Below are 17,394 nucleotides of genomic sequence, written 5' to 3'. Positions count from 1 at the left end.
AGCTAGACCACTCACATTTTGAATCTCACTGGCATTTTTACATACACTTTCTGCCCAGTTTGTCCTTCATTATATTTTTATAAACTAGATCTGACCTTTCCTTTTAGTTGCTTGTATACTGGTGGCCTGAACTCCCCTTAAACAAAGCAACGTGCCTTCCCTAGAATCTGCTCCAAAAATGCACTAAAATGCTTCAGGGGCAATTAACAGCAACCAAACAATTTTACTGAGCAGACAGAAGATAGTAAATAGTACATTTTACTCGAGATGTTTAGTGCTCCTGTATCAGCTAGCTCTTTCCTCCAGTAATGTTAGTATCGCTTGTTAATGAAGCTTGGGATTTTTTAAATTTAAAGATGTGGGTTTTTTTTAATTCTATTTAATATTAAAGTGACATCCTATATCAAGGCCTAAACTTGTTATAAGCTATTAATAATTTAAATTAAATACAAAATTAATACTAAGTAGTACATATTTGCTGCCAAGTTTTAAAGAAAGTCAAATCCCTGAACGGCTGGAAGCAACTGGAGCCTGCTTCTTGAAAACCAGCTTTTGATGAAAGTAGCCTCTTCTGCAGGTATAGAGAGACTATTTTCTTCATTTCAGCTACTTCAATTCAATGTTTAGTTCATTCAAAGTTAAGAAACCAATTGGGAGCTGCTAAAGCTTGTTTTCTTTTTCTAAACTATGAATAAAAACTAAGTGTGAGAGGATGAGCTCTACAAGGTTCTAAACTCTTGAAAGAAACGCTTACCAGAAGCAATCAGTTCAGTTCATTACCTACATAAAATATTTCATTTAATAAGTCAGCATTAAATTCAAACACATTTTGATAAACTTTTTGTTAAGCCTTTTTTATATGTATCCAGCACTATAAAAGTAGTTTTATTTAACAACAAAAATTAAATTTTTATTTTTTATTGAATTTGAATTCCCATCCAAATAGCACTTGACACAAAACACAAGTAAAAATTTAATCATTTAGTAAATTCACCATGTGTTAACTTGATAAAAAAAATTAAAAATTAAGAATCTGAATAAATGTAACTTAAGCTATATAATTGCTTAAGTAAATGTGAATAGATACAATATATCTTCCCGGTTAGCAAAAAGAAGCACCAAAATAAATGTAAAGGCTGTATTTAGTCGTAAATAACATGTTTTAATGATTATCAATTAATGAGAATCAACCTTTCCTTAGGAAAACAACTAAAAAGTACAAATACAAAACAGAATTTAAATCAAGGTTTCCTTGCTTGCTGATTTAAATTATTATTAAAATCCAGTGATTTAAATCAGTCCATGATGAGCCCAAGTTATTTCTCACAAGATGATCCCGCCTTAAGGGCCCTCCTGCAGCATGCTGAGGCACAACCAGTATATCCTTCCTCAGTTTTCCTCCTTTAGAGTCCCCAATAACTCCATGACAGCTCTCCTATCTAATAATACCTTTCCAGGTGTTGGTTTATTATGAAAACATAATTCAAAATAGTCTATAAAGTCCTCAAACATACTCCAGTTCTAGTACCCAGTGTATATAGTCCTTAAAATTCCACATCTTGTGCAGTCCATCAACACAGCACATACCACACACTGGTGTCTTCGACATTATCTGGGCTCTTCTTTGGTCCTCCTCTGTACCATTAACAGAAAAACCACCCTAGCCTTTCCTGCTGGAGTACAATCCCACTCTTCCCCATGGGACCACCCTGGCTCTCAGCCCTCTGCCATCTACTGGCTCCATCTCTCTGTCATGGAGGTGTCAGTGAGCAGGCCCCTCCACTGATCTCCTCCTTTCAACTCTATCTAGCCCTTGGCTTTGGCTGTCTGACTTACAAGCCAGCAGTCTACTCTCTCTGCTGCTCTTTGGCCTTCAGCCCTCTCCAGCTCTGGCTTTCTGGCCTGGGGAGGTCAGCCAGCAAAACTCTCTGCTGCTCTCCTGCCTTCAGTCTTCCTCCAGGAACCATCTACAGCTTCCTTCAAGGATCTCCTGAAGTTTCTTTGTGTCCGGTAGCTCTCACCTGCCCTTTTTCTGATCAAACCACGCAGCTCTCCTCTGCCCTTGTCCTAACTGATTCTCTTTGTTGTTGGGCTGTACCACTTGTATGGCCTAGGTGCCCTCTCTTAAAGCTCAGTTAGGAGATAGCTGACAAGTCACAGGTGCAGTGGCCTCTTTCCTCCTAAAGGGCCACTGTCACCCTATGACACTATGCCTGTTGTAAGCATCACTAACTGTAAGCTACTGGTGTTTACCTCCCATGTGTGTAGCCACACCTGCCTCTCCCGGGAATCTAGCAATTTCCTCCAGAAGTTATGTTGTGTTAGGCCTTGCCGAAATCTCCATCCACTTCCCAGTGACTTCTATTTTCTGAGCCAGGCCCCGCTACCAGCAGGTAATCACGGGTCCATTCTGGCTGGCTTCCTTCTTCATTTGTCTCTGGCTGGATTGGATCTGTTTGGCTCTGTCCTTTGTTGGGTCTGGCACCCACCTCCTAGGCAGACGGTGTCTGGTTCAGGCTGATTTACCGTGACATCGTTAGGTGGGTCAGGCTCCCGCTGGTGCAGCTGGGACTTTGGTTGGGCTTTCTATTGCATCTCAGGCTTGGTCTACACTACCAACTTATGTTGGTGTAACTGCTTCGCTCGGGGGGGGGGTGGAAAATCTACCCCTGAGCAATGCAGTTATTTCAACCTAACACCCAGTGTAGACAGCACTATGTTAATGGGTGGGCTTCTCCTGTCAATATAGCTACCGCCTCTCGCATCTTCACTAAGTGCTACAGCTGCACTGGTGCATCCCTCAACCCCCAGGTTCTAATCTGTTCTTTCTCTGCCTCTCCCGAAGGAGCCCCCGAAAGACAAACTTGCTGTGTCAAGGGTATGGGGGAGTGGAAAAGTTAGGAACATTCTTTAATTAGGAGCTTCTATCAGCTTAGTAATAATAACAAAACCTTTGGGGAGTGAACCATATGTGGATTTGCAGGTGTGCTTCTCAACTGTTCACTTGAGACCTCTGGGAAAAAGCCATTCCCACCCCAGGAGCTAGTAGTTAGAGCCCACTACAGAGCTCCAGTCTCACTTGGGTGATGCTGTTCCCTACAGCAGAGCATATTTTTATAATCTAAGAAACCTCATGTGTTAGTTGCTGAAAGCATAAAATACTCTCTTGTTAGTGCTGAGATATGAGAAGGGCACGTAGTTTAAACAAGGTCCCTCACCAAAGGCTCTTACGTAAATTAAGCTGTCATGGGATAAAAGGGAAGGTCCTTTTATGGATCGAGAACTGGTTAAAGGACAGGGAACAAAGGGTAGGAATTAATGGTAAATTCTCAAAATGGAGAGGGGTAACTAGTGGTGTTCCCCAAGGGTCAGTCCTAGGACCAATCCTATTCAATTTATTCATAAATGATCTGGAGAAAGGGGTAAAGAGTGAGGTGGCCAAGTTTGCAGATGACACTAAACTTCTCAAGATAGTTAAGACCAAAGCAGATTGTGAAGAACTTCAAAAAGATCTCACAAAACTAAGTGATTGGGCAACAAAATGGCAAATGAAATTTAATGTGGATAAATGTAAAGTAATGCACATTGGAAAAAATAACCCCAACTATACATACAACATGATGGGGGCTAATTTAGCTACAACGAATCAGGAAAAAGATCTTGGTGTCATCGTGGATAGTTCTCTGAAGATGTCCACGCAGTGTGCAGAGGCGGTCAAAAAAGCAAACAGGATGTTAGGAATCATTAAAAAGGGGATAGAGAATAAGACTGAGAATATATTATTGCCCTTATATAAATCCATGGTACGCCCACATCTCGAATACTGTGTACAGATGTGGTCTCCTCACCTCAAAAAAGATATTCTAGCACTAGAAAAGGTTCAGAAAAGGGCAACTAAAATGATTAGGGGTTTAGAGAGGGTCCCACACGAGGAAAGATTAAAGAGGCTAGGACTCTTCAGCTTGGAAAAGAGAAGACTAAGGGGAGACATGATAGAGGTATATAAAATCATGAGTGATGTTGAGAAAGTGGATAAGGAAAAGTTATTTACTTATTCCCATAATACAAGAACTAGGGGTCACCAAATTAAATTAATAGGCAGCAGGTTTAAAACAAATAAAAGGAAGTTCTTCTTCACGCAGCGCACAGTCAACTTGTGGAACTCCTTACCTGAGGAGGTTGTGAAGGCTAGGACTATAACAATGTTTAAAAGGGGACTGGATAAATTCATGGTGGCTAAGTCCATAAATGGCTATTAGCCAGAATGGGTAAGAATGGTGTCCCTAGCCTCTGTTTGTCAGAGGATGGAGATGGATGGCAGGAGAGAGATCACTTGATCATTGCCTGTTAGATTCACTCTCTCTGGGGCACCTGGCATTGGCCACTGTCGGTAGACAGATACTGGGCTAGATGGACCTTTGGTCTGACCCGGTACGGCCTTTCTTATGTTCTTATGTTCTTAAAAGCACTGTTGGGAGGTGTTTATGTCTTCCTTAATTGCTTGCACTGGTCTGACAACAGGGAAGGTTTTATCCTATGTATTAAGTTTAAAATGAAAATAAAAGCTCTTTGAACATAAGGAAATCAGCCAAAATTTGGTGCTTTAATAGTTGCTTTTTAGCCAAAGACCCAATCTTGCAATCCGCACTCAGGCAAAACTCCCTGCAGCTTGGGCCAAAGGAAGCAAATATGTCCTAAAGAACATAATTGCATAAAAAGACAAAATACCAGGACTGTGATTCAGGAAAGCACTTAGGCAGGTGCTTAACTTTAAATTTAAGCAAGTGCTTGACTCCCATTTATTACAGCAAGACTTAAGCATGTCCTCAAGAACTTTGCTGAATCAAGGCCCTAGTGATTAGAAACAATCTTATGAATGAAAAGAATTTATGTTGATTGGTTGATGTGCATTAAGCTTATGATGTAATGGGAGATTAAATGTTGTGCTGCAAAATATGTAAACCTAAGATCATAGAGTCAATCTATTTTACCTTTTGCAGGTGGAAATTTACATTTTACCTTTATATATTTACCTATGGAGTCCGGTTCCTGAAAAAGGTAGGAACTCTAATTATTGTATTGTGCTTTTATAACTGGTTACAAATCTGTTTAAAGTTATACACCTCTACCTCGATATAACGCTATCCTTGGGAGCCAAAAAATCTTACCACACTATAGGTGGAACTGTATTACATTGAATTTGCTTTGATCCACCGGAGTGTGCAGCCCCCATCCTCCCCCTTCCCCCCCCCGAGCACTGCTTTATTGTGTTATATCCAAATTCGTGTTATATCGGGTGGCGTTATATTGAGGTAGCGGTGTATGTATGTACAATATATAGCAATGGTTTAGAAAATCATCGATCACCACTAAGAAAGATATGCTTTGTTTGAATTACAAAATAAGTTGCAATTGGTACTTTGCAGAGAACCCTTGAAGCTATTACTACTTAAACAAAAAAGAAGAGAACTTTGGAAAAACCATTTGAATGCCAAAAAGGTTGTTGTAACAACATCCCTGGTTTCCCAATAGGTGTTAGGCTGCTCATGGTTCTTGATACGGGATGTATTTATACTTAAAGCATGATTATATTTAGATTGTCCTCATGCTGGGCCCTGTGTTCTGCTGTGTGAAAATAACCCATGTAGGAAAGAGGACTCTCCAGGAAGTTTCCTATGGATTCTTTGATCAGAAATGAATGGTTGCTCTCAACCCCACTTCACAGGGGAAGCCCAGGGAATTCTGCTCCCTTAACCCCGGCTCAGGAGGTAATGAGCATGGCCATGGAGTCTGTTGCAGTATTGCAAACTCTGTTTTACTGCAAGTCTTGTGACATATTTTATGTTTTCTTAAAGCCCCAGATGCTGGAATTGGGAGATTCCGTGAACATCTCAGCTTTCCTTTAAAACAAAGTACAGTTCTAACCTTCATGGTTTGGAGAAAAGCTTGAAAACATGACATAAGTGCGTCATAAAGGCTTAGTAGCCAGATGGCAAATGAAAAGATCTTTCTATCTTTATTTTTCTTTCTTTTTCTTTCTTTAAATTCATGCTGCTTAAGCCAAACTCCATGATTTTTTGTGATCTGCCTCATGAGGTTGGAATGCTTGAGACTGGCAATACAGCAGATGTGCACACTCTAAAAGGGGTATGGCCAAGCAGAGTGAGAACATGGCCATCTCCTCAGCCAGTTGTCTGAGGCCAGCACTAATGGGAATATATGCTGCATCTCCAACAAGGAGGAGAAAGAGCTGCTCCTAAGTAAACTTACCTTGTATTCCTGAACGGGGGCACTGTGCAGGCAAAAAGCTTCCAGATAATGTTCCAAAACTACACTTCCCCACCCTCTTCTATGGCTGTGGCATCAAAAGCCAAAACAGGTGATAATGAATGCTGTCATGGTGAATAATGCAAGGGAATATTCCTTGACTGGTTTCTATTGTCTTAGTAGGATATGGTCGATATAGTGCTTTCTTCAGAGGGCTGAACTTTGCTGTGGAGTTATTCTGTTATTGTAGTAAGAGTGATGTGATGCTGAGGAATGAGAAGGGAACCCTGTTTTTATCCCTGGATCTATTACTTTGAAATTTTTCCAGCTCACAGGATATTGTCTGCAAGAAACATAATAGTATGTCAGACAACATTTCTGAGCCTATGCTATAATATTGTGAAGCAGGGTGGACTGAGTTTTAAATCAAAGTGATTTAAAACACTGATTTTTTAAAAAAAATAATTTTATTTAAATCAGCAAGCAGGAAATCTTGATTTAAATAATTGATTTTAATCTTGTTTTGAATCTGTCCTTTTTAGTTATATGCCTAAAGAAAGGGTTATTCTCATTGGTTGGTAACCATTAGAATATGTTGATTTGCAACTAGCTGAAGCCTTTACAATAAATGTGTTACTACTTTTTGCTAACCACGAAGATTCATTCTATTTATACACATTTATTTAAGTAATGATATAGCTTAATATACATTTATTCCAATTTTTATTAGAAAATGCTGGATGATGCATTTCTTAATTTTTTACTCCAGATTTGTGTCAAGTTGCATTTGGATGGAAATTAGAATTCAATTAAAAATGCACAAAAACAACTTTTAAAAATTATTTTTATGAGTTAAACAAAACTATCTTAAAAGTGCTGGATACTTAAGAAGAAAAAAAGTAAATTAATCAAATATGTTTCTCATTTAAAACTAACTGATTTATTAACCACAGGAAGGATTAACTGTAGTTCACGAATTAATGGATTGTTGCCGGTTAGCATGAGCTAGATTTTCAAATATATTTAGGTACTTAAAGATGTAGATAGCACCAAATCAGGTTAAGTGCCTAACTCATGTTGAAATCAATGGGAGTTAGGCACTTACTATATGTAGGTACTTTTGAAAATCCCATGAGCCATCTATCTGCATATTTAGGTGCCTAAATATCTTTTAAAATCTGGCCCTGCATCCTTCAGGTTTTTAGAATTACTAGAGTTCATCCCCTCCCACCTGGTTTTTATTCAGAGATTCCAAGAGGAAAACAAGCTTTCCTGCTTTTTTTAGCTGCCGGTCAGCTTCGCGACTTTGAGTGAACTAGTCCAAATGAAGAAAATAATCTTTCTCTCTGAACCTCATAGTCAAACTGAACTATGAAAAATAATTAAGGCAAAAGCTCTTCTGCACCACAGAAAATGAAAATACTTACATATGGGAAAATGTAAATATCAGCGTTCTCTCCAGGGTAAAGACTGAAACTAATACACTTACTGAAGCGTTATGTGATACATTTATAAAGTTTGAGTGGACCTCAACAGTTAAAGATGTTTTCCCCTAATTCTCTAAATAAGCAAAAAGCAGCACTCATTAACTTATAAAATTTGGGGAAGGCTCATTAATGCAGCATATTTTTATTTATTTACTTAGATGTTTTAATAGGTTATTACAAGTTTACACCTTAACAGAGGTTATCATAATTTCAAATTAAATTTTAAACAGATTTGTTTTTAACAGGAAAAATATATTTAAATAAAAAATCTGATTTAAATAAAATCAGATCTATTTTTAATTTTTTATTTTAAATAATCTATATTAATCAACCCTGTTGTGAAGACAGCTCTGTGTCAGTTTGGGGTACAGCCGCTATATATATTCTAACGGTCTGATTGTAGACCCTGTACTCATAACAGTGAACAGTAACTCATGAGAATAGTTCCATTGAGTGGAGCAGTTGAACCCTAAGCAATAAGGGGCTGATCTAAACTTACTGAAATCAATGAAGAGGCCTGTTGACTTCGGTGAGCTTTCGCGCAGGCCCTAAATGAATAGAATTATTATTGTCATTGGATTTAAATGGTGTAACTTACATCAACCCCCTTAAATGTATGTTGTCGACCCCAGGAACTAAAGCAAAATGATGGAATTATTGATCTTTCACACTGATCAAAGCCTGTGTTGTCTCTCTATGTAGGAGTGAGATTTGGGTTTGCAAAGAATGAAATTCAGATATTGGAATCCAAAGCCACAATATATTTTTCCTTGAACTTCACTTTCAGCCCTTTCAGCTTCATCATAATACTGAGGTAGATAATCTGGTTGTTTTTGTTCTGCTTTTTTCTTAGTGAACGAACTGCAAGATTCACTTAATTCTTCATTTATAAAGTTAAAGAACAAAGTTGAGCTTAATAAAATCTCTTCTGTGTCTGACAGACAGATCCTCCCTTCTGGAAAAGCCATCACTTCCAGAGACGGTGATTTCATAGTGCTTACTCAGCATCAGTTTTCCAATGCCAGAGTAGAGATGTGCAGCCTGTTAAGTAATACAGTCTACTGAGGCTCAATGCCCATATACTTGGTCCAGCAGGCTGGAGAAGCCAGGAGTGTGTATATACCATGGCTCATGACCGTGAGTGCCAACCTCAGGGTAGACTGTCAAGAAGCAGGGCAAAGACCCCAAACTGGTCTATAATTAGATTTCACCAACCCAGTAAAATAAAGCACTATAACAGTCTTGCCATGGAGTCACAGACAGTCCCCTTGGGCATTCCAGTCTATCTTGCCATCCAGGCAAGCTGGACTTAGCTATAGATGGTTGCGATACACAAAAGATCACAAAATATTCAGGTTGTTCCCGATCCCAGAAGACCAGTCACTTACCCCAAGTCAACTTGTACCTTAGATCTCACAGCAAAGACAACATTTGTAACCAATCCTATAGTAAACTTATCTAAGTATTTATTAACTAAGAAAAGAAATGAGAGAGTTATTACAAGGTAAGCATTTAGTTGGGGTTGGTCCTGCTTTGAGCAGGGGGTTGGATAGATGACCTCCTGAGGTCCCTTCCAACCCTGAGATTCTATGATTCTATGTATACTCAAATAAGTTACAATCTATGGTTTCAAAAAGTGAGAGAGTTGTAGTAATCTGTCAACTCTGAATGTCTTTTAGGACTAACCTTGATTGACCTTGGGGATCTCTGCTTCTGTTTCATAGCAGGTTTCAGAGTAGCAGCCGTGTTAGTCTGTATCCACAAAAAGAACAGGGCACCTTAAAGACTAACAAATTTATTTTAGCATGAGCTTTCGTGAGCTACAGCTCACTTCTTCGGATGCATAGAATGGAACTCACAGACAGGAGATATTTATACATACAGAGAACATGAAAAGGTGGAAGTATGCATAACAACAGGAAAAGTCTAATCAATTGAGATGAGCTATCATCAGCAGGAGGAAAAAAAACTTTTTGAAGTGATAAGTAAGATGGCCCATAGAAGGTGTGAGGAGAACTTAACATAGGGAAATAGATTCAATTAGTGTAATGACCCAACCATTCCCAGTCTCTGTTTAGGCCAGTGTTAATTGTATCTAATTTGCATATTAATTCGAGTTCAGCAGTTTCTCTTTGGAGTCTGTTTTTGAAGTTTTTTTGTTGCAAAATTGCCACCTTCAAGTCTGTCACTGAGTGGTTAGAGAGGTTGAAGTGTTCTCCCACTGGTTTTTGAATGTTATGATTCCTGATGTCAGATTTGTGTCCATTTATTCTTTTGCGTAGAGACTGTCCGGTTTGGCCAATGTACATGGCAGAGGGGCATTGCTGGCACATGATGGCATATGTTACGTTGGTAGATGTGCAGGTGTACGAGCCCCTGATGGCATGTCTGATGTGATTAGGTCCTATGATGGTGTCACTTGAATGGATATGTGGACAGAGCTGGCATCGGGCTTTGTTGCAAGGATAGGTTCCTGGGTTAGTGTTTATGTTGTATGGTGTGCGGTTGCTGGTGAGTATTTGCTTCAGGTTGGGAGGCTGTCTATAAGCGAGGACTGGCCTGTCTCCCAAGATCTGTGAGAGTGAGGGATCATCTTTAAGGATAGGTTGTAAATCTTTGATGATGCACTGGAGAGGTTTTAGTTGGGGGCTGTAGGTGATGGCTAGTGGCGTTCTGTTATTTTCTTTTTTAGGCCTGTCCTGTAGTAGGTGGCTTCTGGGTACTCTTCTGGCTCTGTCAATCTGTTTTTTCACTTCAGCAGGTGGGTATTGTAGTTTTAAGAATGCTTGATAGAGATCTTGTAGGTGTTTACAACCGCACACCATACAACATAAACACTAACCCAGGAATGGAGCCATAAATGTGGAATCAGATGCCCCGTATCTGACAGACAACACAAACTTTATAATATTCCACACCATGCTGGAATATGTTTGACTCCATTTTTAACCATTTTCTTTTTTTGGTCTCTGCACCTCTTGACCATTTGTTGTGCATGCTGGCCACTAAGGAAGTAAGAGATTAGCAGGATTAGTGACATCCACAGGTGCATAATAAAATCAGTTTACACAATGCAGTAAAATTTGTGTATTGATTGGGAAAATGTAGGCATTTATGTGGTGATGATTATAACTACAGATGTGTTAAAAATATCTGTGTAGTGGAATTTTCTTCTGGGAGAGTCAGTTTTTCATAGAGCAACTTGATTGTAAGAGGTGGTTTGCTATAACTGCCATTTGCATAATGAAATGTATTGGAAAAAATTGAAACTTTCATTCTATATCACCAGTTACAGGGTTTCACTACAGAGTTACACTACAGAGTTAGGTCGACTTAAGTCGTCTTGTTTTGATTTATATTTGCATGTATCCACACATAAATTTGTCTCCTGCTGATATAGGTGCCCCATTCCGTTGATGCAGAAACACCCTCCTCCCCAAAACAATGCAGAGCCAAAGTCAACCTACTTCTGTCAGTGTAGGCATTGCATTACCTGTGTCGACCCTTAACGGTCCTCCGGCAGCTGTCCCACAGTGCCCCTTTCCTGTGACAGTGGGTGCTGTGGTCCCAGTTTTGAACTTCACTGCCCAGGGGTCGCAGGTGCCAGCAGTGAATACCCTGACCTCGAATTTAAAATGGTGCAGAAGTTTGGAAAGGGTGATGAGGACATTTTGCACTGCACAGTTTGTAAAACAGACATCTCTTGTCAGGCAAATCGTATTACTGAATATTTGAAATTAAAAGGACATCAAGCAAAGATAGCCCAGGCTTCAATGGAAGCCTGTTTGGGAAAAACAAGACAAAAGAAAGAAGCTGTGGAATTTTCACATGATCTGGTGCTCATGTTATGCTTTCAGGCAATTCCAATGAATGTTGTCTGTGGCTTGAGCTTTTTATTAGCTTTGCTTCACAAATATGCTCTTGCCCAGAAAGTTATTGGCTGGAAGAAAAATATTTGCCTGACATTTTTCGCTCACCACCAAGCTGCAATTAAAGATCCTTTGAGTGGTGAGAAATTCTCTTTAGTAATTGATGAAAACTCCAGAGCGTGTGAGACAGCCAGCAATTAACATCCTTGCAGTGTTGTACAGTGACAAAAATAAATCAATAAATACTATTTTATTAAAATCCTCTGTTGTTCTTCAATGCAATGCAGGGATCATTTTGATTTGGATTCAAGACATGTTGCAAGAGTACAGTCAAATGTGGGAAAACTGCATATCAATCAGCAGTTGTATGATGTACATGCAATGCTTGGTAAAGGACATGAAAGAAATGCACCTCCATCTGCTGCACATTCTATGTATTCCTCATCTTTTGCGTGTGATCATTGATCATGCAGTCAAAACTGATGAGTTCCATGACATCAACACATCTGTGGTACGTTCTCCAGTGGTGTGTAAGTGTACCAACAGGCAAAAGTGAGCATTTCTTTAAAGTGTTCAAGAAGCACTATCACTCTATTGGGTTTGCTTGTATCCCCTCATGTTGTCCCATTGCACTAGTTTTCCAGGCTCAGGGCTGCAAAATTCATTCATGCTTACAGGGACAGGGTGATAGACTCTCTCATTAAAGAAGAGGATGGAACCACCTTAAAGTCAATTAAACTATGCTTGATGGTCAAGGATGATGGAAGAAGCCAATGTCAACGGTATTGTATCTTTTCTTTGTAGATAAATATACAAGGTTTGTTTTGAAATAGAAAAATAATATACACTGATACGCTGCTTAATTGTAGTTTGCAAGTTGCTGCAGATGTAGATAATACTGCAAAAGAAGTGGAACTCAAGTCAGTGGGCTCCAAAAGGCAATTCCTTTCATCTGCAATGCATGATTTCACATCAGAATTTCAAAGCAAACTGAAGGCAACCATATCCTGCAATGTATTCTTTGAGCTGTATATGGCTCAGCATCTTTTTGCCAACTGTAAAGCGTTTGATCCATTTTTCAAGGGTCAGATGTCACACAAGATTAGCATCTATAAAAATATGCTGCAAGGCAGAAGAGTTCAAGCATGATTTTGACTTGTACATGTTGCGTGAAGTACCCTGTAATGACACATAACACTTGAATACTGGAGAAATGAACCCCAGTCATTGCCAGTAACTTCAGCGTTTGTGGAACGATTGTTCAAGACAAACATCACATGAGCCTCTCCGCCTAACCAGTTTGGGCAGCTCAGGGATTTGTACTGCAGTAAGGACACAACTTCACATTTGGAGAACTTTAGAAATCTGGAATGGTTTGCTGGCTCTAGCAAATAATTGTGCATTCCAGTCACAAAAGACCTGAATTTTTTGAAACCTCCTAGCTGTGGGAACTGAAAACTTTATAGGCAAAATCTTTTGAATTAGACTTCTTACAAATGTACTGCCAATTGACTAGAAAAAACCAGATATGATGTCATGATTTAAGGGTATTTACTTTGCATATTCTGACATATGATATTGACTATTTGCATTTTAATGGTTTATAAAGCTCTGACTTTTTTTAAGCTAAATGTCTACTGATATTAAATAATTATTGGCTGACCCCCTCCCTCATAATTTCACCCAATTGTGAAAATTAAAATGATAATCTAAAAAAATGCTTAAAAATAAACATTGATATTATCAGTCAAAGTTAAAAATCAAATTCTGCTGAGCCTATCTATACTCGCACCCGGGACACCCAGACTCCCATGCAACAGTACCTCTCCACCCCCTCACCAATGCTAGGTCCGTACTTGCCATGGCTTGAGATGCAGAGTGTCAATGTAACAAGACATTCCAAAGATAAAGTGACAATTACATTATTCCCATAAAGACCTTTTAGTAAAAAACACCAAGGGAGTTTTGAGACTTATCTTTCCCTTTCCATTACAACTGTAAATCCATCAATGTATCTGTGACCCTAAGAGCATCCCAGTGCCAGTGGGCAAGGTGCTCACTGGTATCAGGTAATGAGTTTCAGTTGGCCTGACCAATTCAGTGTAACCCAACTCACTGCATTTATAATCTGTATTGAAAAGGTATCATGTAACATGTCACTGGAAAACTAACAACTCACTGATCATTAATATTCTTGGCTTATATATGAGCGCTATGTGTATTAAGAGCTATGGATTTATGCTGGAATGATGACTAAAATGTTTTTAAACCAGGCTTGTCAGAGGGAGTTGTTAAACAGGTCTGCCCTAGACCAACGAATGTGTATTTGCTTCTCTGACCAGCCTGGTTCTCAGTCAGAGACAATGAAGGTCCATTCTGTGAACAAAGCTATCAAATGGTGGAGGAGACAGCATTGGAGAAAGAAACTTTATCTGGATTATAAAGTCAGGAGGCTCTGAACCTCAAATGATAAATAATTGCATCAACTGATTGTATACAGTATTACTGTATTACAAAAGTGTATCAAGTAAGGTCTTTTCTGAAAGCTAATGACACACTGATGATTAATATAATTGTGAAATGATACAATTAAACATGTTTCTCTCAGAGAAGAGGAAATTTCACAGCTATTTACCTGTCGCCAAAGAAATTACGCAAGGTGTGACCGGAAATGAGGGAAGCTCCATTTACATAGAAATCAGCGGCAGGATGGGAAGACCACAGGAAGGGGAAAAACAGCATGAGATCATCTTTAAAATTGACCTTTGGAAGACTTAAAGATAGAAGCCATCTCCGGCATCCATCACTAGACAGACACAAGATGCCAGAGCTCTTGCAAGCTTCAACCAAGGGGAAGTTGAAGTCTCTGGGAACTAAATATAGGTGAGAAACCTGCTTAGACAAAGATCTTTCACCTAAGAAGACCAGGAAAGCCATCATCTTGTACTTCTGTGGAAGGTCCTGACGAGGTGAAAGTCAGCAATGGCTGGGAATATGGAAGATTAGAGAGAGAAACCATCTTGAACAAAGCCTGTACCTTGCTAGGTTAAGTTTTAGATTTTAGATGAGTGTTTTTGCTTGTAACCATCTCTACTTTTATTCATTTTACTTAGAATCACTTAACCTGTGTCCTTTTGTTAACACATTTGTTTTATTTTTCCAATGAACCAACTCACTGCTGTGTTTGAAGGGAAGGGTGTATTTACTCTAGTTAAGTTAATAAGCTGTGATGTGCTTAAGTTTCTTTAAAGGAGCAACGGACCTTATGATTTCTCTGAGTGGTCCAGGTGAGGGCTGGACACTTCAGGGCACATGGTTTGGGGGAAATTCGGGACTAGGAGTGTGTTGGGGTCACCTTGCTGGTTGTAACCAAGGCTGGTGGGAGCCAGAGTGGGGCTGCAGACAGGCTGCTGGGGTCAGAGCTGCTGAACCGGAACTGTCTAGCACACAGAGACTCAGGGTCTGACCTGCATGCTGATAGGCTGGCTGTGAGCATCCCAGGCTGTGGGCCACAGCAGCAGGGAATTTCAGACACCCAGAGCTACAGAGCAGGCAGTGACACAACTCGTCACTTGTCTGGATTACACACCAGAGTGTGACAGTATCTATCTGTTTTTATCAGCCATAGTGGCCTGGCCTTGAGAGGTGTCCCTTCCACATCTGCTAAACCCATATCAGGCAAATAAAAGAGCAGACCAGGGAGAATGTGTTCTCTGAGATCCTCCAGTCCTCTGCAGCTACTGACCAGGAACTCAGGAACTGGTGAAGAACCAGGAATGGAGAGATCAATTGCTGGAGGGAGAGGCAAAGGAACAGAGAGGTGTTATTGGGAAACTATAGAGCTTTGCTTTTGCAACAAATGCATGTTGCAGAAAATTATTGAGCTAAATACCCAAAGATCTTGTACGCAGAAACTTTCCAATTCATGGGAAAATTCCATGCTGCCTGCTCCCAATACCTGCTAGCATAACTGGTGGCAGCATGGCATGAAGCCTTACAGCTACTTCTCTATGCCAGGGGAAAACAAGGAGAAACATGATTACACCTACAATGACATATAACAGTGGGGTCAGCCAGCAAACACAGTGCACTGTTTATTTTTAACGGGGATGAAACAGTACAATATGTTTTTTTTAATACGTAAACATGTATAGTTATTGTTTTACCTGGTTTTTATAGGTATGGCTCACCCTCATACAGTGTTACTAAAATGTTTTTAGCTTGTTTGTTTGCATTTTAACTTAACTTTGTTTCCTGTTCATTTGCACACAACATTTTATTTTTTGAAGCTCAGAGTATATTTATTATTTTGCACTAAGCAGACATGTCGCATTACCAAGTACATAATAGGCGTCAATAATCCCACCCATATTTCAGGTCTGTATACATGAAGGCAGGTGCGTTACCAAACGCTTCCCATGACAGTACTATGCTACTGTTAAAATGATCTTTTAAGGCCTCTCTCAACTGTACAGCTCCATGGTTTGCTTTTCTAATATTGTCTCGGACTGTTGAAATTGAGCAGATGACTGATCCACCTCACCCCTCCATCCTGCTGGTAGCCTTTTCCCCTTCGGTTCACAAATAGTATACAATACACAACAAGAAGCAATAATGATAGGAATGTTTGCCCTGCTGAGATCCAGTCTAGTCGCTATATATCACCAGCAAGCGGTGAGTCTACCAAGCACACATTCAACAGTCGACCTACACCTGCTCAGTTGGTAGTTGAATCTTTCCTTCGTTCGGTCAAGGTGCCTAGTGTTTGGTTTCATGAACAAAGGGTAGCAAAGTCACTACTGGCTTTTCAACATCACCACTGTGAATGGGCTGGTCAGGGAAGAATGTCCCTGCTTGCAATTTTTGGAAAAGTTCTTTATTCTTAAAGATGCAAGCCCCATGCACCTTGCCTGACCAGCCCATGTTGATGTCAGTGAAGCATTTCTGGTGATCCACTAGTACTTGCATAACAATAGAAAATACCCCTTTCTGTTGATGTACTATTGGCAAGTACCAGAACAGGGATATGCATCCACTCTGTCACCTCACCACAGTTCGGGAAGCCCATTGCTTCAAATCTGTCAATCTACAATTTCCTGCACATTGCTGAGATTCACAGTCCTGTGCAGCAGGAGATGCTTAAAGGCCTTGCACATATGGGTGACAACAGCCCCCACTGTGAATTTTCCAACTGCAAACTGATTTCCCACTGACTGATAGCAATCTGGCATTGTAAGCTTCCACAATGCAATTGCCACTCGCTTTTGCTGCTCCCATGCTGGTATCCCTGCCCAGTAGGCTGCAGTGAGCTCAGCGCACAGATCCAGGAATGGGGCCTTTCACATCTAAAAGTTCTGTAGCCACTGCTCGTCATCCCAAACCTGCATTTCAATGAGCTCCCTCTAGTCTGTTTTCGCTTCTCAGTCTAAGCAGCCTCTATCCATTGTCTACCGTTACTCCGTGAATGCTAGCAACAACTTGACACTTTTATTCACTGTGTCCATCATCCATTCATCAACCTCAAGCATCTCATCTTCATCACCACCCCACTGGTTTTAGTGGCAGTTGAAGTTCTGCAGATACAGGAGCATCATGTGTCCTGTATTAGCAACGGTAATGAGAATTCTGCTGAGTTGTGCAGGGTCAGTGCTTCCCGAGACATGGCAGAGACTGGAAAATGGCACAAAGAACTGGGAGAATTTTTCAAACTGTGTGAAAATTAGGAATGGAATAAGCATTATGGGATGGAGAAAGTTGGCTTGTGGGAACTT

General features: G+C 40.0%; 1 protein-coding gene across 1 annotated transcript in view; it reads left to right on the top strand.

The window, feature by feature from the left end:
* The window catches only part of CERS6 (ceramide synthase 6), a 210,566-nt gene that overhangs the window by 107,688 nt on the left and 85,484 nt on the right, over positions 1-17,394 (top strand). Inside the window, exon 4 of the mRNA XM_039494876.1 lies at positions 5,001-5,058. Coding sequence (XP_039350810.1) covers positions 5,001-5,058 — 58 coding nt within the window. The remainder of the gene's footprint in view (positions 1-5,000; positions 5,059-17,394) is intronic.

Source organism: Mauremys reevesii, linkage group 11 (assembly GCF_016161935.1).
Source record: "Mauremys reevesii isolate NIE-2019 linkage group 11, ASM1616193v1, whole genome shotgun sequence".
Classification (NCBI taxonomy): domain Eukaryota; kingdom Metazoa; phylum Chordata; order Testudines; family Geoemydidae; genus Mauremys; species Mauremys reevesii.
This window is presented reverse-complemented; position numbering and strand designations above follow the sequence as displayed.